The sequence below is a fragment of the Engystomops pustulosus genome, chromosome 5, assembly GCF_040894005.1.
Source record: "Engystomops pustulosus chromosome 5, aEngPut4.maternal, whole genome shotgun sequence".
Classification (NCBI taxonomy): Eukaryota; Metazoa; Chordata; class Amphibia; order Anura; family Leptodactylidae; genus Engystomops; species Engystomops pustulosus.
The window spans coordinates 83,597,286-83,621,690 of NC_092415.1; the positions used below are offsets into that span (position 1 = coordinate 83,597,286).

Genomic DNA, 24,405 nt, shown 5'->3' on the forward strand with positions numbered 1-24,405 from the left:
TTTTATATAGAGGAGCCACTGTATAGGGGAGGGAGGAGGTGTCATTTATATATAGAGGAGCCACTGTATAGGGGAGGGAGGAGGTGTCATTTATATATAGAGGAGCCACTGTATAGGGGAGGGAGGAGGTGTCATTTATATATAGAGGAGCCACTGTATAGGGGACGGGAGGAGGTATCATTTATATATAGAGGAGCCACTGTATAGGGGACGGGAGGAGATGTCATTTATATATAGAGGAGCCACTGTATAGGGGACGGGGAGGGGGGTGTCATTTATATATAGAGGAGCCACTGTGTAGGGGACGGGAGGAGGTGTCATTTATATATAGAGGAGCCACTGTATAGGGGACGGGAGGAGGTATCATTTATATATAGAGGAGCCACTGTATAGGGGACGGGAGGAGGTGTCATTTATATATAGAGGAGCCACTGTATAGGGGACGGGGAGGGGGGTATCATTTATATATAGAGGAGCCACTGTGTAGGGGATGGGAGGTGTCTTTTATATATAGAGGAGCCACTGTATAGGGGAGGGGGTGTAATTTTTATAAAGAGGAGCCACTGTATATGGGACAGGGTGCAGTATATAGGGGGGTTTAATTAATGTATATAACCATTGTATAGAGGACAAGGGGTGTAATTCATATACAGAGGAAGTGTAGAGGGAACAGGTGGTGTAATTTATGTATAGATGCACTGCATAGAGGATGAGGGTTGTAATTCATATATAGAGGCACTGTAGAGAGGAGGTGTAGTAGAGAGGAGGTACAGTAGCACGGCGGGCATACATGGCGCTGTGGAGAGAAGCACAAGGGATGAGCGCAGATCACCCCCGCCCCTCTCTATAGGAATATACAGCACACGGCGCCATATTACGTAGAAAGATATGACATGTCCTATCTTTATACGGGCTACGGAGCGGTACGGTGCTGCACTGTACCGCTCCTGTACAGGGCCGTGACCCCATAGAAGTGTATGGGGGACGTATATCGCCCGTATATACATTGGCCGTATATACATCCCCCATACGCTTGTTTGAATGTAGCCTTAGGTGGTTATATTTTGCTGTGGTGGTATTATTCAGTCATGATGCAGTGGTAGTGGGGGTAATGAGCGGTACAGTGTGGTCAGTTGTGGTGTGAGGGGTATATATGATATATGTGGGGGCACAGTGTGGTGAGTTGTGGTGTGAGGGGTATATATGATATATGTGGGGGCACAGTGTGATCAGTTGTGGTGTGAGGGGTAAATATGATATATGTGGGGGCACAGTGTGGTCAGTTGTGGTGTGAGGGGTAAATATGATATATGTGGGGGCACAGTGTGGTCAGTTGTGCTGTGAGGGGTATATATGATATATATGGGGGTACAGTGTGGTCAGTTGTGGTGTGAGGGGTATATATGATATATGTGGGGGCACAGTGTAGTCAGTTGTGGTGTGAGGGGTATATATGATATATGTGGGGGCACAGTGTGATCAGTTGTGGTGTGAGGGGTAAATATGATATATGTGGGGGCACAGTGTGGTCAGTTGTGGTGTGAGGGGTATTTATGATATATGTGGGGGCACAGTGTGGTCAGTTGTGCTGTGAGGGGTATTTATGATATATGTGGGGGTACAGTGTGGTCAGTTGTGGTGTGAGGGGTATATATGATATATGTGGGGGCACAGTGTGGTCAGCTGTGGTGTGAGGGGTATATATGATATATGTGGGGGCACAGTGTGGTCAGTTGTGCTGTGAGGGGTATATATGATATATGTGGGGGTACAGTGTGGTCAGTTGTGGTGTGAGGGGTATATATGATATATGGGGGCACAGTGTAGTCAGTTGTGGTGTGAGGGGTATATATGATATATGTGGGGGCACAGTGTGATCAGTTGTGGTGTGAGGGGTAAATATGATATATGTGGGGGCACAGTGTGGTCAGTTGTGGTGTGAGGGGTATTTATGATATATGTGGGGGCACAGTGTGGTCAGTTGTGCTGTGAGGGGTATATATGATATATGTGGGGGTACAATGTGGTCAGTTGTGGTGTGAGGGGTATATATGATATATGTGGGGGCACAGTGTAGTCAGTTGTGGTGTGAGGGGTATATATGATATATGTGGGGGCACAGTGTGGTCAGTTGTGGTGTGAGGGGTATATATGATATATGCGGGGGCACAGTGTAGTCAGTTGTGGTGTGAGGGGTATATATGATATATGTGGGGGCACAGTGTAGTCAGTTGTGGTGTGAGGGGTATATATGATATATGTGGGGGCAGTGTGGTCAGTTGTGGTGTGAGGGGTATATATGATATATGTGGGTACAGTGTGGTGAGTTGTGGTGTGAGGGGAATATATGATATATGTGGGGGGTACAGTGTAGTCAGTTGTGGTGTGAGGGGTATATATGATATATGTGGGGGGTACGGTGTGATCAGTTGTGGTGTGAGGGGTATATATGATATATGTGGGGGCACAGTGTGGTCAGTTGTGGTGTGAGGGGTATATATGATATATGCGGGGGCACAGTGTTGTCAGCTGTGGTGTGGAGGTATATATGATATATATGGGGGGTACAATGTGGTCAGTTGTGGTGTGAGGGGTATATATAATATATGTGGGGGCACAGTGTGGTCAGTTATGGTGTGAGGGATAAATATGATATGTGGGGGCACAGTGTGGTCAGTTGTGGTGTGAGGGGTATATATGATATATGTGGGGGCACAGTGTGGTCAGTTGTGGTGTGAGGGGTATATATGATATATGTGGGGGCACAGTGTGGTGAGTTGTGGTGTGAGGGGTATATATGATATATGTGGGGGCACAGTGTGATTAGTTGTGGTGTGAGGGGTATATATGATATATGTGGGGGCACAGTGTGGTCAGTTGTGGTGTGAGGGGTATATATGATATATGTGGGGGCACAGTGTGGTCAGTTGTGGTGTGAGGGGTATATATGATATATGTGGGGGTACAGTGTGGTCAGTTGTGGTGTGAGGGGTATATATGATATATGTGGGGGCACAGTGTAGTCAGTTGTGGTGTGAGGGGTATATATGATATATGTGGGGGCACAGTGTAGTCAGTTGTGGTGTGAGGGGTATATATGATATATGTGGGGGCAGTGTGGTCAGTTGTGGTGTGAGGGGTATATATGATATATGTGGGTACAGTGTGGTCAGTTGTGGTGTGAGGGGTATATATGATATATGTGGGGGCACAGTGTAGTCAGTTGTGGTGTGAGGGGTATATATGATATATGTGGTGGGCAGTGTGGTCAGTTGTGGTGTGAGGGGTACATATGATATATGTGGGTACAGTGTGATCAGTTGTGGTGTGAGGGGTATATATGATATATGTGGGGGGTACAGTGTGGTCAGTTGTGGTGTGAGGGGTATATATGATATATGTGGGGGGTACAGTGTGATCAGTTGTGGTGTGAGGGGTATATATGATATGTGGGGGCACAGTGTGGTCAGTTGTGGTGTGAGGGGTATATATGATATATATGGGGGGTACAATGTGGTCAGTTGTGGTGTGAGGGGTATATATAATATATGTGGGGGCACAGTGTGGTCAGTTATGGTGTGAGGGATATATATGATATGTGGGGGCACAGTGTGGTCAGTTGTGGTGTGAGGGATATATATGATATACGTGGGGGCACAGTGTGGTCAGTTATGGTGTGAGGGATATATATGATATGTGGGGGCACAATGTGATCAGTTGTGGTGTGAGGGATATATATGTTGGGGTACAGTGTGTACAGTTGTGGTATGAGGGGTATATATGATATATGTGTATATAGGATGATGCCAATCATGTCTGTTTTATAAACCAGCAGAGATGAATTGTGGCTGGAAGAAGTCTCCTGGAAGATCAAACAGGAAGGAAGAGACAACATTGGGGACGTCAACTGTAAGTCATTGGATGACACTGCAGCCTCTGTACAGGACTGGTATCTACTACTATATGGTGGTACATACTGGTCTGTGTGTAGGTTATCATATAGTATTGCAGTATTATTCAGTCATTATGTAGTGGTGATAATCAGGATGTAATGTTATTATTTGGGCCTTGTACAGAGGTGTCATTAGTGAAATTGTACCTTGCAGGGTGGTGTTTGTATTATAACAATATGGCGGTAAAGTTTTATCAATAAATGGAGTTTATATGTGGTAAATGATTGGTAATCCTGGTCTGTGTATAGAGTCTTGTGTTCATTATCAGGAAGTTGGTATTTTCTTTATGTTGTGGTAATGCTGTGGGTCACAGTTTAGACGGATCTTTTGGAATTGTTTGGAATATTGGTTTTATGGTAGTTTTAATTGGTGACAGTATTGAGGTATCATTATCTGGTAATAGTATAGCGCTGATATTTGAAACCGGATAACTATGTGGTATCGGCGTTGGGTGCCGAGCTGGGGGGCCCCATCCTAAATTAAGTGCTCCATACCCCTGGGACCCTTAATCTGGCCCTGGATGCCACTAATGACTCTCATAATCTGTAGTCAGTCACACAGTGGAATAGGAGTAGGCTACTGAGGGGGGAGGCAGCATTTTAGTTTTCGCCTCAGGCAGTAAATATGCTAGAATCGGCCCTGGGTGCAGAATGGCAAACTGTAATGTGCACTGGGATGCACTGAGGGGGGCACATAACATTTCTGATTGTACTTTAGATTGGACGCCGGCACCAGACTGGGCAGTCACCTTTATGTGTCAGTAGAAGGTTATAATGAGAGTGCTGCATAGGTGTGCTGATGTACAGGTGGAGCCCGGGCGTCGCTCCTTGTAACACTGTGAGGTGAAGGCAGAGGGGAGGCGCCTGCTGCTGCCGTCGTCACTGAGGGGAGGGAGGACGCTTCCTGCCTGTTGCTGAGAGGAAGTTTCGGAGTCCACTATATGCTGCGCTGCACGGACACCCGGGGCGGCATAGCGATGGGATGGGATGGAGACACCGACTGCTCCTCGCTGTGCAGCGCCTCCGCTAGAGCTGACGTGCGGGACATGGGACGCTCCTCTCACCGCCCGGCGCTATAATGTTCGTGCCCCACATGGAGACACCGGCTCTGCGCCCGCTGGCCGAGCCCTCCGCGGAGGAAAACATTGCTGCGTATGAACCGAGTCCCCAGCAACCACACAGCGGGGAGGCTGAGCGGGTCCCGGGGCTGCCTCAGGACTGGACTGCGACCATGAACGACCATGACTGGGAGCGGGAAGAAGCACTTAGTGGGCAGTGCCAGGGGAGAGCTGAGGGGGCAAATGTACCCATCTCCCCGGAGCTACTGAGGAAACTGAGCGCCCTGCACCTGGCGGAGAGAGAAGTGCCCGCTGCCCGGGGCCACAGGGATAGGAGTAACCATCTGCACCTCCATGATGCCAAGTACCCGGAGCCCCTGAGCACAGAGGAGTCTCCCCGCAGGAGGGCCCGGTCATTGCCATGGAACTCCATCCCTGAGGCCGATGAGGACGAGGACGATTCTCTCATGTGTTGCTGTAAATTGAAGAAGAAGGTGCAGTTTGCAGACTCCCTTGGTCTGTGCCTCGCCAGTGTCAAGCACTTTGTGCCCTCTGATGAGCCCCTAGTGCCCCAGGCTGTGCTGGCCAGGCTGCAGAGTTACCCACCGACTGTGCCAAAGCCAGAGCTTGTGCAGGAGATGTGTATGTCCCAGTGCCCCATCCCAGCAGAAGTCCTGGACAGGCTGGAGGAGCAGAGCCTCTGTCTGGAGCAGGTATCTGCCTCCATCTGGGGGGTCAGTGGGTACATCTTGGTGAAGGACCCCGGGGTGAATGCCCAGGTTAAAGTTCGGTATACTTTCAATGACTGGTTGTCATTCCTGGACTGCCCAGCATCTTCTGCACAGCAATGTAATGCCCCTGGCACCCAGCGCTTCCACTTTAGTCTGTGTTACCCACCCTCTACCTCTCTCATACACTTTGCCATATGCTGCACTACAGGCCATGGGCAAGAGATCTGGGACAACAACCAAGGAGTGAACTACACTGTGAGCTGTGAACAGAGCCGGCTACCTGACATCCAGCCCTCAAGCCCCGAGCAGGAGGAGTGTGGAGGTCCTCAGCTCTGGTAGCATCCAGCAATTGTTCTGAAAGAGTTAAAGGTCCACTGCATGCTCCTCTCTAGGTCCTGCAATGACTGGGTCCTGTGGTGGATCCCCCTCACCCACATCAGACACTGTGGGATGGAGAAATGTCCCTCTGCTTCCAGGCAATATGTGCAACTTGTTTACTCCACAGAGTTGTGAAATCTACTACACATAGCAGCGGCTCAGGGGACTTGTGGCTTCTCACATCTGATGCCTCTGTGTGGGTGACACAGACACAATATATACTGAGGACAGTGGGACAGTAAAGGGCTCACCTTGTGTAATATCACAGCTTGGTTCTTTGCTACTATTTCTCTGAAAGCACCTTCTAAGACTTGGTAATGAAATTGTGCACATAATATAGATCTGCTCATAATATAGCCATGTATTTGAGGATCGTGTGAGAAGGCTTCTATGGGTGGCACTTATCTATAGGGCGTTATGAAGTATATCCTCTATGGCCTCCTTCTCAAAATAATTTTGAAAAGTAATGTAAAATTGTCTTCTGATAAATTGTTGAAGGATTACTGTGAATATATGGGATGCCAGACACTCTCCTGCATTACTGCTCATACAGGGATTATCATCCAGCTTTTCTAGACCCTTATATCGTGAGCCTGCAGAAGAGGAGTAGGAAAAACTGGATGACAAACTATGGGGGCACTGTACAGGCCAAATATGTTGGCACTCAGCCTTCCCAGGAATGGATATAAGGAATAAATGAAGAGTGTCTCTAGGAGAACACAAGGATGTATTTGTAAACTTGGTTTAGAACAAATGATAAATTAATACAATCCGTTGTTCCTGCATAAGAACAATCACAGAAGTTTTAGGTTTGCAGGGACAAGGTGCTGATCAGTGTCTTAAAGGCAAGGATGTAAGACAATGCTTGTTGGGGTGGCCATCACTGGTATTCTGGGCCTGTCTGATGTATACAATAGGCTTTGCACCTTTTATATATGTGTCGTCCTCCGAGGCGTCACATTGTATGCACTTTACAGTATTTCTCAAATCTTTGCACTTACCTATTTTTACATGATTAAAGTCCGGCTTCGCCTGCACCTCACACAGTGTCTGTCTGATATCACAAGCTTTACCAATCTCGCCCTTGTTTTCTCTAAATAACAGACTTTTGCTGGTTTTCTTTTTGTTTTACTTTATGTGTTTATATAAAAAGCAAAGATTGGCCAACAGTAACTATTTACAGTCCTCAATGCCGTATTCCATAAAGCTGCCAAGAATTCATTACTAAATCATGTCTTGTAGAGACTCTTCTCTGCTCCTTCCCACACAGCACAATGTAACTTGTGCCTTGATTTATGAAGCTTACTGTGACAATGAAGGCCATGCTCTGTGAGGCTGAGAATGAAGTGTATTATACACATGGCGTTCTGCAGCAGTCAATATACTGTGCATAATATAGACGTACATTTTTTTTTGTACGTTGGAACACGTATATTTTATGATTGTAGCACCAGACTTTTTTTTTTTTTTTTTTCGTGACCGTTGGATTTTCAAATATTTTGTGCTGTAATGGGGACAAGGATTATCAATAAAGCTTCATTACAGACATCTTACAGATGATGATTGCTGTCTGGGACTAAAGTAAAGAATCCAGAGAGCTTCACCAGAAGTAACAGAGGGCAGAAGAGGGCTTTCTGTAAATATGGTCGTCTGTAAGTCGGGTGTCCTTAAAGGAGTTTTCCCAAGAAAGAAAATTCTCAACTCTCACTCCCCTAGTGATGTTTACACAATAAAGATCATTTAACCCCTTACTTATTTTACTTAGTTTGATTGCTGTTTTAGCTCCTATCACTCAGTGATTGTCAGGGCAAAATTCCAGAATGTGGGTGGGGACTCTAAGCAGACTCATTATGATCCCTGTAGTGCTGTGGTGTGACAATGTGGTTACATTATCAGGGTACAGGTGTATATACACTTTCATCTGGCTTCTGACTTTGTACTTACACACTGACACACAGGATCAGATTTACTTACCCGGTCCTGTCGCGATCCGAGAGGTGCGTTCTCCGATGAGGATGAAGTTTGGGGCGATTCTTAAAGATCATACGTCCATTTTCCTGCATGTGTCGCTTCCCCACTGAGGTCCGCCAGACTTCACCTTCTTCTTCCCGGTGAATGTCAGTGCATTGTCTTGTGACACAATTTGAATTGTAAATCCCGCACTTGTAAATCCCGTCTGAATCAGTCGGGTTGGCCACGGCCCCCGATTTGTGTTGCATGCAAGTCGGCGCAATTGCGCCAAAATCCGATCGCGCCAAAACCCCCACTTAGATGCGTTGCAAATCGGAAATAGTAGGGAAACCCGATGAAAATGCGCCGTGCGGACCCTTAGTAAATGTGTCCCATAGAGGTGATGAGATGCCAATTAAACAGAGTCATGACAGACCGAGGCTGACAGACATTTACACTGTCAGCACTGCTACATCTCTGTTCTCACAGATATTAGTTGGACTTATATCTGTGAAATGCTGCATTTCTATTAATAACCGTGAATTAGAGACTGTTATTTTGTTATCCTGAGTACATATAAGAAACTTGTCTTCATGGGAATACCTCTATTAAGTTGGCGATTGCCTTTACTATTACCTTAGTATCTGATTGTTTGTTTGAATATTACATAGCTATTAGTTATTTTCCAATGTATTACTGTATTATATGTATGAATACCAGGTACAACACTACAGTGTTATGTTAGTTCCTTGATTTTCACTGGGAATTTTTATGGAATAAATGAAGTATGAGGCATGATTGTCTTTACAGGCAAATTTAAGGAGAAAGTCAATATGGGAACAGGAGTGTGTGGATCATTAGGGTTACAACTATGGTGAATTCGCCATATTAACCAAATTGCAGATTTTGGGCTAAATCGCACAAGCATGCTTGGCCTGGGATTCTGGCAGGCTATATACTGGGGGGAAGGGACTGGCAGGCTACATATTTTGGGGGCAGGGGACAGCAGGCTATATACTGGGGGGTCAGGGGCTGGCAGGCTATATACTGGGGGGTTCAAAACATTCTTCAAAAGAAACGTTTTGGTTCCAGAAACAGAGTTTATGTATCCAGAGGAGCTACTGACTAGGCACACTCCCCAAAGCCAAAAGACAGAACAAGCAAAAAAGTGTCAGTGCTCTACTCCACAATAGGCTCCTATTCACATTCGGTCATAAGGAGCAAGCAAGAAAGTGTCAGTGATCTACTCCACAATAGGCTCCTTGCTTGCTCCTTATGATCGAATGTGAATAGGAGCCTAGTGTGGAGTAGAGCACTGACACTTTTTTGCTTATATATTGGGGGAGGGCTGGGGGTAGCAGGCTATATACTGGGGGGGCAGGAGCTGGCAGTCTTTATACTACGGGGGGGGGGGCAGGGGATAGCAGGCTATATACTACAGGGGGGACGGGATATCAGGCTATATACTGCTATACACTCGGGGGTGGGGCAGGGGCTGGCAGGATATATACTGGGGGATATGGGCTGGTCAGCTTTATATTGACTGGAGGCTGTGACCAATGCATTTCCCTCCCTCGGCTTATACTCAAGCATATTGGGTACCTCGGCTTCTACTCGGGTCAGCTTATACTGGAGTATATATGGTATATGTGATGCGAGTCTGTGTTTAAGCCCTTGATTTCAGACTACTTCTTGAGCCCAAGTCACTTTAGAATTTTGTCTTTTTTTAAAGACTATAGCATGGCTGTGTAACAATACTTTATCTCTTGCAATATATTGGTAAATGTTATGTCTGAGCTTCACTGAAATGTCCACCAGACATATCATCTCATTTCATGTTCTTGGCTCATGTTACATAAATGTGCCCATCAGTGTTGATGTTCTAAAGGACATTTGGTTAATGACAGGAGCCCTTCCTGATAGGATCTATACTTTTTCAGGCATTAGTAGTGTTTTTCACAGTACCGTACTGCGAGAAGAATGCTGAAGCTTTTCTTGTGGCGTTGGTTTTTACAACTTTCACAGTGTGCTCCAAATAACACCTTTACTTTTATTCTTTTGTTCGGTACAATCACAGGGAAATATATACAGGTTTTATACATTTTAAAATATCAAAACCTTGTGTCCGAAAATTTTTAGTTGCGTCTTCTTCTGACGTTAATCATTTGGTGTATGGAGCTGTGTAGGGTGTCATTATTTATTCGATGAGCTGACATATTAATTGCTACCATTTTGAGGACTACAACCTTTTGATCACTTTGTAAATTTTTTTTTCTGTTAATTGTTGAAAAATAGCAAAAAAGTGGGGTTGCAGACATTTGGCCGCTATTTTCTGTCACAGGGTTATTATATTTTGATAGACTGGACATTTTGGGACGCATTTATACCTTACATGTTTATTTTTAGTTTTTTATTTTTATATCAGTTCTAGGGAAAGGGGGGGGTGAGTTGAACTTTTAAGGTTTTATTGCTCCCTTTTTTTCTACTACGTCACTTGGAGCGACTATTAAAACAAAGATGCTAGCGCCAAGGTGCCTCTATACTTTAAATGCCGCCTGTGGCACTCAAAGCTAACACCCGCAATCTTTGTTAGCATCACTCACGGGTGTTAGTGTTGGGTGTTTGCTGCAGTATGCAGCAACCTCCATGTCTCTATGAAGTTAGCTCACTGAGCGCCATGGAGCGTTAAGAGGTTGAGGTTTTTTTTCTCATGCAAAGTTGCTATATACCATCTGCGTTTGTCCAGTGAGCAAGCCACAGATTTCTCCAGGCCTAATGTAGCTGAATAAGACTTTGCAGAAATGTTTGAAATGCACACCCTTTTCACTCTTGGTCAGTTTACACAATGGCATTTGAACCCGATTTTCCAGAGGTACAATGCTAGAATTATAAATGACATGCCTTATTCTGATTATTCAGAATAGAAGGCATGTTGCTTCTTTTTACTACAATTGGACATTTTACAAGTATATTTATGCCTATAGTTTACCTCACACCCATCTAAATGTCACTTATAGTTATCTTCGGTTGGGTTTGTAAAGGATAGGTCTGCTGTTACTTTTCCGTCGGGGAGCTGTGGTGGGATTTTGCAGCATAAATTGAGATCTTTCAGCAGTTTCGCTTGAGCTGTGTTTTTTTTTTTATAGTTAAAGATATATTTTTGATTCAGGGTTTTACGGGCTTTTCTTGAGTATTTATGAATCATCTAGGACAGTGGTGGCGAACCTATGGCACGGGTGCCAGAGGTGGCACTCAGAGCCCTCTCTATGGGCACCTGCACCATCACCCCAACAGAGTTTGCCAGACAGGACTCGAGGCCTCTTACAGTCCCAGGCAGCCCAGGACCCCAGAAGGAAGCTACAATGATAATCCATACTTCTACTGCTTCTTTCTACTGTATTGGTGTCCTCAGATGCCTATACAATTTAAACATGTGACAGCGCAGGGAGTAATAAGTTACTGCTTAAATTGTCGCATCGTCACTTTGCGAAAAATATGTGGGTTTTGGTTGTAGTTTGGGCACTCAATGTCTAAAAGGTTTGCCATCACTGATCTAGGATGTGGATATGTTATGGATAACTGATAGATGCAGGTCCCATCTCTGCAGCCCACAATTAAAGAGGGCCTGTCACCCAGAGTAATCGCTGTACGAGCTGCTTACAAAAGTTAGCAGCTCCCTAGCCCTACCCCAGTTATAGCAGTGTTACATCGGAACATACCGAGAAGCTAGCAAACACTGCAGTGCATAGCCCTCTGAACGCTGGACAAGCTTACAGAGGTGCAGCGTATTCATGAGGAGGAGGTCTGAGGCGGCCCCCTCTCCTTAGCATGCTGCTCAATTTAGTTAGTGCTCCTAGAGGGTTTATGGAGGAGGATCCTGAGTTGCTCTGATCAATAGGTTAACATTAACACAGGCGGTCCCCTACTAAAAAACACCCGACTTACAAACTGATTAAAGTATATTAATTTCTGGATAACTTGTTAAAGAGTCAGCGCTTGAGTTATCTTCAAGTTAATTCCAATAATAAAACCTACACAAAACAACAAAGTCAGGTATAGAAAAATGTAAAGAATACATTTTATTAAATCAAATATTCACAGGAAACACACCACATTGAAGGCACGCAAAAACATCAAGGTGACACAGGCATACTGTACAATGAGGAAGCCCTGAAATAAAATTTAAATGTTAACCGAAACAGGTAAAATTGCTGCTAAGGCATATTTGCATAAAGCAAAATACGTTCCTAATAGAGTGAATTGAGCTTTCGAGAATACTAGTTCTCTTCATCAGGCATAATGTTATGCATGAAACAGAAAATTTCCAGCATTTTATACACACTAAACAGTGATCATCAAAGTATATTTAAAAAAACTTAAAAAAACAGAATGATCTATACACAGACATCTTATTTATGACAGAATGATGATAAAGAGACTAAAAACCTGTGAGGCGTGACAGCCCTAGTTGTGGGGCACTCCTTAGTCTCCTTATATGTAAGAAATCTATCTCTGTTAATGTCTGATGCTTTGCTTATTTGATTGTTGGGCACTTTTGGTTGGTAGCTAAAATTTAGAAATTTAGACCTTTGCTCCAGGAGGTGATTATTTTCCAGGCCTGTCTTGTCTGAGCAGATACAGTTGTAGCGTGTAGCCTGACTGTATAGAATGGATTGTCTTGTGTGTTTGGGGTTGAAACTCATTTTTCAGGTAGGTTGTTCTGTCTGTTGGTTTGTGGTATAATGTTGTGATTAAGCAGATACCTTTAATTAGTATGGTGGTATCCCAAAGGTGTATTTCCTTATCTGAATAGCTTAATTTCAGATTGATGATGTGTAAATTGTTGTAACATTGAATTGAAGCATGGCCTACTCGCCTGCAGTCCAGATAATCAGAATATCAATGTAACAGAGGTAGATCATGGGTTTTGTGATTTATGAAGATTTGCATGTCGTGGTGCACACCTTGAGCCTATTGATGTTCCCATACACTGTAGCTACATATCCTCTCCAAATGAGAAATAGCTGTGAGTACAAATTAGTAGGTTATGTTTCTCCATGTGTGCCCAACATGTTGCTATTCCATCTTTGTAGGGAATGTTAGTGTACATACCTTTCTACATGCACCACAAAACCCATGATGTACCTTCATTACGTTGATGATATTCTGATCCTCTGGACTGCAGGCAAGGATGCACTGCTTCAATTGCATGAAGGTTAAAACAAATTTCACCCCACCATCAATCTGAAATTAAAGGAAATCTACCACAAAGATTGTAAGCCAAGCACATGTACATGCTGATGTGTGCCCCCTTTGGCAGTATCTGCTCTTCTTTTAGCTTCTTATGCAAATGAGTCCAAGGGGCTCCAGGCGCCATAGGTTTTAATGGAGCCTGGAGCCCCTCAGGCTCATTTGCATAATTTTTAAAGCTTTCAAGCATAGTTTAAGCTTTGTATTCTTAAAAACAAGGGCATAAGAAGAAGCAAAAAAAGTGGATTTTGCCAGGGGGGGGCACACACCAGTATGTCAGTGTGCTTGGTTTAAATGTCTTGATCCTGGTGGTAATGTCCTTTTAAGCTTTTCAGATAAGGACATACACCTACTGGATACCACCATACAAATTAAAGACAGCAACTTAACCACAACAATATACCTCAAACCAACAGGCAGAACAGCCTTCTTGAGAAATTACAGCTTTCACGCCAAACTCACAAGACAATCCATTATATACACTCCATACAACCATCTATCTTCTAGGACAAGACAGACCTGGAAAAACACCTTCTGGAGCCAAGATCTGAATTTCTCTAGTTGGGCTACAGACCAAAAGTGACTGACAATCAAATAAGCAAAGCAGCAGCCATCAGCAGAGACAGCGTTCTTACATATAAAGAGGCCCGCGTTCCCCTAGTAGTCACCTACAAACCACAACTGGAGATCCTACGTCGTATTTCCAGAATAATCCAAGCTGTTCTTCGTAAAGATCCAAGACTAAAGGAAATATTCCCAGTACCTCCTCTCCTTTCTTTCTGGTAACTGCCAAACCTGAAAAACTACTTGTCTAGAGAAAATGGCACCTCACCCTGCCTGCAAAATATGTTGGCACAACCACATGGGTGACCATGTGCTTGTACCACAATCACAGAAGGTACATAAGATCAAGGGGACATTTTCCTGTAAGTCTTCCAAGTGCTATACCTTATTATGTGTGAACAGTATCCCACCACAGGCCTTTGTGGGCTACAGGCCAGAGACTCCATCAATGCTTCAACTCGCACCAATCTGACATTAAAAAGAAAAGGTCTCCCAGTGGCTGCACATTTTCCAGGGAGGACCACACTATGGAAGATTTGTGGATTACTACTTTTTTTAAACTGTTTATTGAACACGGTGATATAGTTTACATTTTGAAATATTGGAAACAATGAAACAAGAAAAAAAAAGTGACCGCTCACTCACGTTTGCATTCTCAATGTAGACAAGGTCCGACTTCACTCCAGCTCCTGGTGCACAGAATAAGCAGTCCTGTCGGATGACTGAGTTATGTACAAGTTGAAAAAACGAAGGTATTCCAGCACTCGATTTCTTCTTTAAAAATAAATGATTTTTATTGTATAAATGTTAAAAAACGCAAGGTCACATCTTGCATAACATCCAAAATAGGATCTACGCGTTTCGGACTAGTGTGCTTTCGTCCTTATTCATGATCTGAATAACATTGTGATCTGCCATCTTAAAAAGGAAGTGACCAGGTGAATTAGCATATGGTTAATTAACTCTTGCATGCCAGCAGCGGAAATGCTTTCTGCAATCCAGACATTATTAATCCAAAGTACACAATTACAATTGCAGAAAGCATTTCCGCTGCTGGCATGCAAGAGTTAATTAACCATATGCTAATTCAGCAGCGGAAATGCTTTCTGCAAAGAGAAATACAGGGGCATGGTTCCAATGATGGAGGTGAGTACATGTTTCTTTTTTTAAAAGCACTCCCCAGCCTGGCAACTAAATTTTTTTATTACAGTGGGACAACTCCTCTAAATGTTGACACACTTGTAGATTGAGAAAAAAGTGTGCAGTTCCTGCATCTCAAGCCTGCTCGGACCTCTTCAGGATTTCCGGATGCAATTATTTACTTTTACTTACAAGTGTTCCCATTTATATAATTATATAGTAATGTATAATAAGTTTTGTCTGTGACATATTGATTACTAGACCATATTTTCACTTAAAAGGAGTTCAAAGAATATGGTCTTGGTTAAGGGTTGGAAACACAGTGGCCTTAAAAGCTGAGTGCAGTGGTCAATAAGACATCCCTCAGAAACTGGAAGAAGTCCAGCAAAGCCATCAGCTTAGAAGTAGTTTAAACTACTGAAGTACGTACACCCCTCTGTAGTCCACTTGTCATACTTAGACACTTCCATCAATACTAACTTGATAGAAATCATTTTCCAAAGCATGAGTGTTAGTTTTATCAGGAATAACAACTGAATGGTCTCCATCTAATCCTGCTGAAGATAAAAAAAAAAGAATTAATTCAAACACATTTAAACAGATCATAAAAAACTTTAAAATCCATAAAACAACAACATCGCTGGATTAGCTGATGTGAGCAGACAATGCAGCCTGGACTGTACAGAATGTAGAAGCACTAGAACTGCTGCACCTGATCTCTTTATTGTGCTTTCTGTTCACTACAAACATGTTAGGTTAACGCTGTTGTCATTGCAGCGGCTTACAGCAAGTTATCTATGGGTGTGAGAGTGAGACAGACAGACTGACAGACATACAGAGAGAATCATCCCCCCATAGGAGATGGTGGGGGTAGAGACAGAGACAGGTGACACGTTGTTGCTTAGTGCTCCATCCACCTCCCCCCCCCCCCCGAGCATTCAAATAAACTTTATTATATATAGTGAAATCCTGGGACTGCCCCTCACAATCTACATAAACATGTGACTTATGACATAAGAGAACACATGATGCCATATATGTCCTTTACATAAAACTGATGATAAAGCTAGAATGTGTAACTAAATACAGAAATAGTCTTTAGTGATGGGGGAAGTCTTGCAGAGTCCAGCTACAGCTGTCATTCACAAAGTTGTACAATGTCTATTCTTGTCAGAGGTCAATGACCTAAGACAGCCTTCACAAGGCAATAATTGTGTACACATAATCATTACATTTATTATTTTATTTGCATTCACACTGTCCAGCATTAAACTGCAATTATATTTCTGATAATACCAACATGAATGAATATTATGATACACCACTGTAAAATATGTATCTTGTAATTTTGCATGTCATATGTAAATCCTACAATTATGGTGCCATTGGTGCATTCATTTTTTTTTTAAAAGGTTTTCCCAGGAAAAAACATCCTCTGGATATGCATGAAATGCCAGATAGATATGAGTCTCTGTAGTTGACCTATACCCATTTGTAAAATGAGGCTGCAATGCCATTTCATGCAGTTATTATAACCTGATAGTGGTCAAATTCTCAGTGGTGATGGTCAATGGTGTTTGGAAGGTTTATGGAATACCCATTGTAATGAATCAGCATTATGATAGTGAATCAGTTCCACATGTTGTGTATGTATGTGTTGTAATGCTGATTACAACAAAGAATCTGCATGGACACGGGGAGATATGTAAAGCGGCTTCATTTTAGAGATCGATGCGGGTCCCAGAGACGGAACCTGCATGTATCACATATTTATGGAATATCCAGTGGTAAGGGCGAATTCACACACGTGTGCCTGCCCACCGTAGCACGGTGAGCAGGCGTAGGTGCACGGGAGAGGAGGAGGGGGTGAGCACTGCTCGCCCCTCTCCTTAGAGATCTATGGCGCACAGGGCCATGTTACAGGAAAAGATAGCACGTGTGCTGCACCGTACCGTTCTGTACGGCCCCGTGTGCCCATTACCGGCCAATGGGGGACGTATATACTGCGGCCATATATATAGGTCCCCCAATGGCCGTCTCAATGCAGCCTAATACTGTAAATGTGTTTTATGAGAAAACACCTTAACTATAATGGAAGTCCAATAGCATCGTTTTTAAGCAGTTATATAAATTGGTGAAGGTCTGACTGTAGGGTGTAGTGTCATGCTCTAACTACTTATTATGGGTTCTACATGTCCCTCATGCTGACATGAAAATTTCATACTATAATTGCAGCAGATTTAATTTGTTATACTCTGTCATATGATGGAAGCTACTGCCCCACCCCAAATAAAATGGAATACAAGTCCTGATAAATCTCCCTCAAGTCTCTATCTGTCCATGTGATGGAAATCCAAAATTGTATGTGAGCTTCTTTAAGATGCAATTTAAATATTATTTTAAAGGGGTTCTCCAGTGACAAACAAGTTACTGAGACCCCACCGATCACAAGGATACGTATTGTATTTAAGGAAGCGCGGTCAATTAAAAACTAGAAAATGTAATTATAATGTACTACACAATGTAGGGAGTACCAGTTGAGTGACTGGTGACCAGTTGAGTGACACCACAATCCTCTGCTGGATCTCAAGCATTGCAGATGCCAGCTTCCCCATTACTACCCAAAGCGATTCAATATTTAGCTGTCAAAATAAGATCCATTGTTTTATGTGCCTCCAGCTTTATTCTAGAAATGTAAGAGAATGAGAGTCCACTGTATAGCAGTTGTTTCAGTGTACTGGAGCTCTGCTCCCTGTCACTTAGACAGTGACAGGAGTAACTTGGTTTCAACACCTTCTCTTGTACAGCTTCCAATGTCCAGAGGCAGCCAGAACTACTAGTCATTACAGGCAGCCCCTCCAATCAGACATTAATTTGGAGCATAGGTGATAATTAGAAATAATGTTTTGAGGCCCTAAATTCTCCATAAGTGAATTACAAATACTGTACCAGGCCATCTTTACCAAACTTTCTGTTCATTTAAAACTACTAAGAAAATTATGAAACAATTGTGTTAATGTCCTTGTAAGCAAATGTAACTGAATATACTCTGCATAAGCCACTCTTTAATGTGTAATTCTGATTCATGAGGTGACTTTTATAGCAAGATTCTTGTCATTATTGATATGTAAATTCCTCCACAATAATTTGACAGGAAGTTGCTTTTTAAAGGACACCTTTCATCAGGTCTCTGTCACTAGTCCTGTTGGAGCGGCTCACAAGGATCCCATTCCAGCCTTTGTCTAGTCAATTCATACATGGAAACACAAATACAAAAAAAGGCCAAGTTAATAAAGGGACAAGAATTTTTCCTGGCCTTTGACTAGAAGTCTTTGCTTCGGCTACAGATATTTGTTTCAACCACGCCCAGGGGCCATGTAACACGGGGTGAGGTATGAAATACTATACATCCACAAGTAGTTCTTTTCATGGATGAGCACACTTTATTTTATGGCTTTACATATAGTAAATACCCAAAATGAATTCTTGGTATTCTTGGGGATTTCTCATTCATACCTTCTCTGTCATGTACATGCATTTCTTCAACTAGAGGTTATTAAAACATATACCTGTGTGAAGATAATTTCCCAAAGATGTTTTCATATGGTCCCTTAGAAATGGAGAAGTTGTCCTTGGATATGACCATCACTGCTTGATTGTATAAAGAAGCAAATTGTCTTTGCATGCAAAATGGCCGGAAGTTACTGCATGTCCCACTGAATCCAGGTGGTCAGGCATCTCCAAAGTGCATGCTAGGCCACTGCTGGAAGAATGGGGTGGCTGCATCCAAAGATAAATGCTTTCTAAGGGACCATGTGGCTACAGGGGAAATTATCTTCAAACAAATAAATATTTTTAATAATAGTTACATTTCTTCAAATCTGTGAAGGCGAAACTCTGAGTCGGGCAAGGAGGACCGATCGTGGGTTTTTATAATATTGAAGGCCTTTTTAACTTTATGTTTTGTAAGTATATCGATTAAACTGTTTCATAATAACCTGTTGCACTATTGCGTCTTGTTTTTTTTCCATGGGAACGGAGCCGAGGTCACTCTGAGACTAGCAGAACCAACAGTAAGGAGGTGCAGTTTTCCAGTCCGAAGACCGGACCTGTGTATCCGGAACTAGCTGCTATCCGAGTGTTCCACCTACGACTATAACCGGCGAAACACCAACCCGGGAAGATGAGCAGCCGCTTATTAAACTCCTTTTTGGAGACAGTGTGAAAGGTACTGTGTGACCTGGATTAATATTTGTGCATTATCTCTGCTTTGAATACAAAGTGAAGCTGGCAAGGACGTTGATGCGGTGAAAAATAATTGTTTTTTCTTTGGACTTCTGGTGCTTGTGGACTTTTTTCTCTATTTTCTACTGCGCCGTCTTTTCAGCTTGGTTTGTTATATTTTGTATTTTTATTGGTTTACTTGGCTATTTGCAGTTTGTAGGCTTTTATTGAATATAATTGAATTACAATGATGGATACAGGTAATAGGGTTTATTTTGGGGAGATGAAGGTATCCCTAAGAATATAAACCGGGGCCAAATATGAGGCTCTCTGTACGGTAACCCTATCTAATAACACACTTAGTCATAAAGGTCCTTGGTAAACAATATTGAAAGGAACTGTATCCCCTCAGCCAGAAGAGGAAAGAAAAAAGGACCGACTAATAAGATGCATATAAAACAAATAAATCTTTATTGGTAACATTTTACACTTAAAAAGTACAGTAAAATTGTGAGTGGTGGAATACAAAAAGAAAAAGGGGTAGACCGATCTGGACAGAAAGGAGTACCATGTAAAAAAACAGGAGAAACTGGGCAAGAGCCTGGCCAAATGCATGTGACATGGCTATTAATGGATGATATATATAATTTGACCTATGTTCGTTACAGAGGGATGTAGGCTCTTACCGAGTCGTTCTGGTGTAAGGGTTCCACTGTCCAGAGAGGGCCGTGTCCCCGACGTACGTTTCGGCTCGGGATGAGCCTTCGTCTGGGGGTGAATATAGTTTATTGAATATAGTTATCTTTGCCAATTTAAGAAATGTATGTACATGGCAGATGCATTAAATTAAATGCGTGTCCCAGATGAGAATGCCCCTTTAAGCAGTCCAGAATTTAGTTCTCAATTCACATTCCCTCCAGGCCTTCTTCTCACAGACAGGAGACACATGCAGATTTTGATATCTTGTCATAAGGCTGTATTCACAGAACCGTCGGGGGGGATGTATACTGCTACGTACAAGGAAAAAGATAGGACATATCCTATCTTTCCCCGTGTTACAGCGCCGTGCGCCATGCATGGCAATGAAGAGGGCAGGGGTGACCACTGCTCCAATCCATCATGGCAAACGTTTGCCGTGGGAATACGTCTGTGTGAATGTAGCCTAAGATTGAGGCTAAGTTTAGACATAGGAACACTTAGGCTTTCTACTGTGGCATCTGCTCTGTACTTCATCCCAACTAATAATGTCTCCTTACAGGCCTAAACTTACCCTCTCCTAACGGTAACTGTACCTCATCTTTCCTCTCCCAGTTTCAACCAATCTTAGGTTAACACTGATTTCTTGCTGTGCTGCTGGGTTCTAATGCCTTGCTGATAAACTACAATATGTATCTCAGTCTAAATTATCTAAATTGCCAGTGTCACCCCCTTACATTCAGACTCGTGGTGGGCTTTGATAACCCTGTCTTTTCTATTCCTGACCTGTACCATCAGTCACTAGCTCTCTAAGTAGTTATATCAGGCCTGTAAAAAAGTATATTGCATGGCATAAAGCAATACCCTGTAAGTGTATACCCTGTAATGCAGTGTAAATAAGCTGGGACAGTGTCTGTGACTGGCTTTTTAATAAGGAGGAGCTGTGGTACTGTATTTGTATCATATCACTTGACTACATTTTCTGATTATTACCCATTGGAAGTGTACTGTTAAAATGTTTTTGGGTATGCACGTTTCTGTAAATTTATATATTTCTGTAACAATATGGTGTGTGTTTCTGTAAATATTTCACTTAATAATAGACAATTCCGCAGCCAGTCTTGGCTTACAAACAATATGGAAGTTACACTACATATGACCACTTCTCCTTTTTCGGGATAATCCATTTACCTTACGGGTGTGACAACCTGATTACTGAAAAGGTGTTGATCAACTCTATTTCAAATAGATGTGTTGCACTGCTTGAGACAAATGGTGGTCACACCAGATACTGCCTGGCTTTATGACACTCCTGCACCTAAATTAATAATTTATACACAGTGTCCCCCAACAATGAAATCTCATTCTGAACTGTGGCTCATAATTAAAGAAAATGTACCTTAAACATGCTACATTCTGCCTATAATTGTTTATGCAGTTATGGTAAATGCTCCATATACCTCTGATGTAACTCCTGTTATGTAGGAGCGCAGAAACATTAGATTAGATTGTGAGCCCCATGGGGACAGGGACTGATACGGCAAGCTCTGTGTAGCGCTGCGTAATCTGTGTGCTCTATATAAATAGAGGAATTATAAAATTATTATTAACATGAATGCATCAAATTTATCAGGTAGAAGTGACTCTGACCTAGACTTCCCCTGCTTTTTAAAGTGACGTGAGCGTTAAAATATTAGATGATCAATAATTGTGCCAATCCCATATCAGAAAACAAGTGATACAAGAACCAGCACCACTACTGACATTAGACTTCCACACTTTGTATTGATATAGTATATACTGATAATGATAGATTCCTGGGTTGCTGGGGGATACCTGTCTAACCCCGGGGCTTTTTATATACAACCTTGTTTTGTTTATTTTTTTAATTGTTTTTAATAATAATTCCTTTACTTGATTAATAAAGATTTTAGCTTTTATGATTTCTTGCCTATTGCACCTCTTTTTTTTATCTATACTTACATGTTGGATGCATGACCTTCCTTTATTGATAGTTGTTACTTCCTCATTCATTTTTTGTTATTGATATAATAAAGATTGCAACAAATTTATGATGCGATTTTTGACTATGAATTTATTTCATTTCCAGAAGAGACAGACATTTACATAAAGCTACAGTTCATTTGTTTAATCACACCGTACCATTACAAAAGATTTTATGGCATATTGCTATGGCAAGCTTTTACAATGGTCGCTTATGGTTTCTGGTTAGAATATAAGAGATGGTTCAGATTAAATACAGTTGATTTACTCTTTTACGCTGAAGCCTTGAACCTTCCAATAAATAAAATACATACATTGGTCATATAGTTAATAGCCTTTTTTTTTAAAAATGTATGTAGGAAAGATTTTCATATCATTTTGTAAATACAAGCATATTGGAAAACGGTGTGTGATGGAGATATTACTGGTTCCCTGAAGATTCGATGATCAGTTTGTCAGTGGTGTACAGTTGTCCAATTGTAACCTGCAATTCAAGAGAGTCACTGTTATAAATTCATATATTAATATGTACAGTCAGATTGTGGCTTCTTTGCATAGCAAGGTTTGACACTGGGTCACTGAATATATATAGACCACATTTTGCAACATTGGCAAGTATACAGTAGGTTCTGGTTAACAAGACCATGTATATGGCTATAAAGACATAATCCTTCTTCAGTCATTAGACTGATTTTCTACAGTACAATATAGTAGTGGCAGTAAGTGTGCTTCACTTTTGCCATTTGTTCCTGTATACAGATAAAGATGTTTCTGGATAATGCAGAAGCACAAGTTAATGGTATCCACGTGGACATGCTGTATTATCTACATCTACTGTTGGACAACAAAGGGGGCATGATCATCTTTACCATATATTGAGCAGATGGATAAAATTCATATTAACGTCACATAAATTAAACAACAATTTGTAATAGACATCCATCGATTGACCTGGTAACAGGACATGTCCATTAGGCCAGCTATACAGTACATCATTATCCTGTCAAATTGTAAAAAATGATAGGGATCTCCACCCAAACAAAATCAATTACAATAACAAGACATCAACATTAAATAGGTTTTCGATAACGCTAGCAGTGTAACACTGCTGCGTCTGTTGTAGCACTAGGAGCTGCTTACTTTGGTGCAGCTTTTACAGGTGACAGGTCCTCTTTAAAGGGAATATACCATCAAAATCAAGGCAGAAACACTTCCTCAATGATCCAGGCACCATGACTGTGGTAATCTTCTTATATATCTGATCTGTGGCCTCCTTCCTTCAAAAATAAACGGTTAAAATTATACCAGAGCCTCTCAGTTCTCTGGTATCACTGGTTACACGGTCTCCCCTCTATCTTCTTCATATAATCTCACTGCAGCATAGGTAGTAAGTATAAGCACACAGTGGGAGGGGGATGTGCTCCTTACACAGTGTAACAGCCTGGGAATCTTCAGCATGGAGGGGTTCTGGTAAGGCCACCGGGAGCCCAGTGGGCTCATTAGCATAATTGTAAAAGTTGATTTTAGAATGAAGGCGACCAAGGATTAAAAATATAAGATTACCATAGTCATTGAGTAAGTGTCCCTGGTTTATTATGCTTGATTTTGAAGGTAGACTTCCTTTAAGAGAGAACAGCGTCCCACAACCATGTTCAGTGGAACCCGTGTCTTTTTATGTCATGACTGCATTTGCTGTTCCACACTTTTAATGCTGGAGGCACATATGATAACTGCAGGCATCAGTCTCCTCAGTAGAATTGCTTCTGCCCTGAGTGGTGCCTGCTTCAGTAATAAAGTGGAACAGAGAATGACCTGATGTTTTATGTATTTACATGGAAATGTACTGGTTTCCAACAACAGAAAACAAAAACTGAAGCAATGTTCACTTGACTTTGAAAACTGATTCATACTGCTCTACATAAGGCTGCATTTACACGAATGTTTTTCCGCTTGGCCGTAGCCAGCATACGTGAGCCGGACTAGGGAGGAGGATGGGTAACCACTCCTCTCTCCATTGAAAATAATGGCACATGTAATCTCATTGCAGCACAGGAAGTATAAGCACACAGTGGGAGGGGGATGTGCTCCTTACACAGTGTAACAGCCAGTGAATCTTCAGAATGGAGGGGTACTGGTAAGGCCGCCAGGAGCCCAGTGGGAGCATTAGCAAAAATAATTCAGCATTGCCGTAAATATGGCCTAAGAAAGAGGCTGGTGTGGAATGGTATGGTGAGCACAATTACGGTACGGTGAGCCCATTTCCAGACACACCTTGTGTAAAATGAAAAAATGGAAAAATGTAAACTGTTGTGACTTGTTGACAACGGGATTCTAATGATAATGCATCTGATCTTCTTCAGAAACAACAAAAATCCACTTTCTTTCTACTAGACTAAATATATTTGTATGTAGCAGAGCTACTACTGGCTGGTTGCCATGTTCCAGAGGTCAATGTCAT

At 42.3% G+C, this 24,405-nt stretch overlaps 2 protein-coding genes across 2 annotated transcripts in view; one reads left to right on the forward strand and one right to left on the reverse strand.

The window, feature by feature from the left end:
• Positions 1-4,774: 4,774 nt before the first annotated feature.
• On the forward strand, positions 4,775-7,870 carry PPP1R3G (protein phosphatase 1 regulatory subunit 3G). The gene has a single exon (XM_072152518.1). It carries the CDS (start codon positions 5,031-5,033, stop codon positions 6,078-6,080), a length of 1,050 nt encoding a protein of 349 aa, XP_072008619.1. The 5' UTR covers positions 4,775-5,030; the 3' UTR covers positions 6,081-7,870.
• Positions 7,871-22,021: 14,151 nt separating this feature from the next.
• Positions 22,022-24,405, reverse strand: part of LYRM4 (LYR motif containing 4) — a 78,785-nt gene continuing 76,401 nt past the window's right edge. Inside the window, exon 4 of the mRNA XM_072152522.1 lies at positions 22,022-22,431. Coding sequence (XP_072008623.1) covers positions 22,369-22,431 — 63 coding nt within the window. The 3' untranslated portion in view covers positions 22,022-22,368. The remainder of the gene's footprint in view (positions 22,432-24,405) is intronic.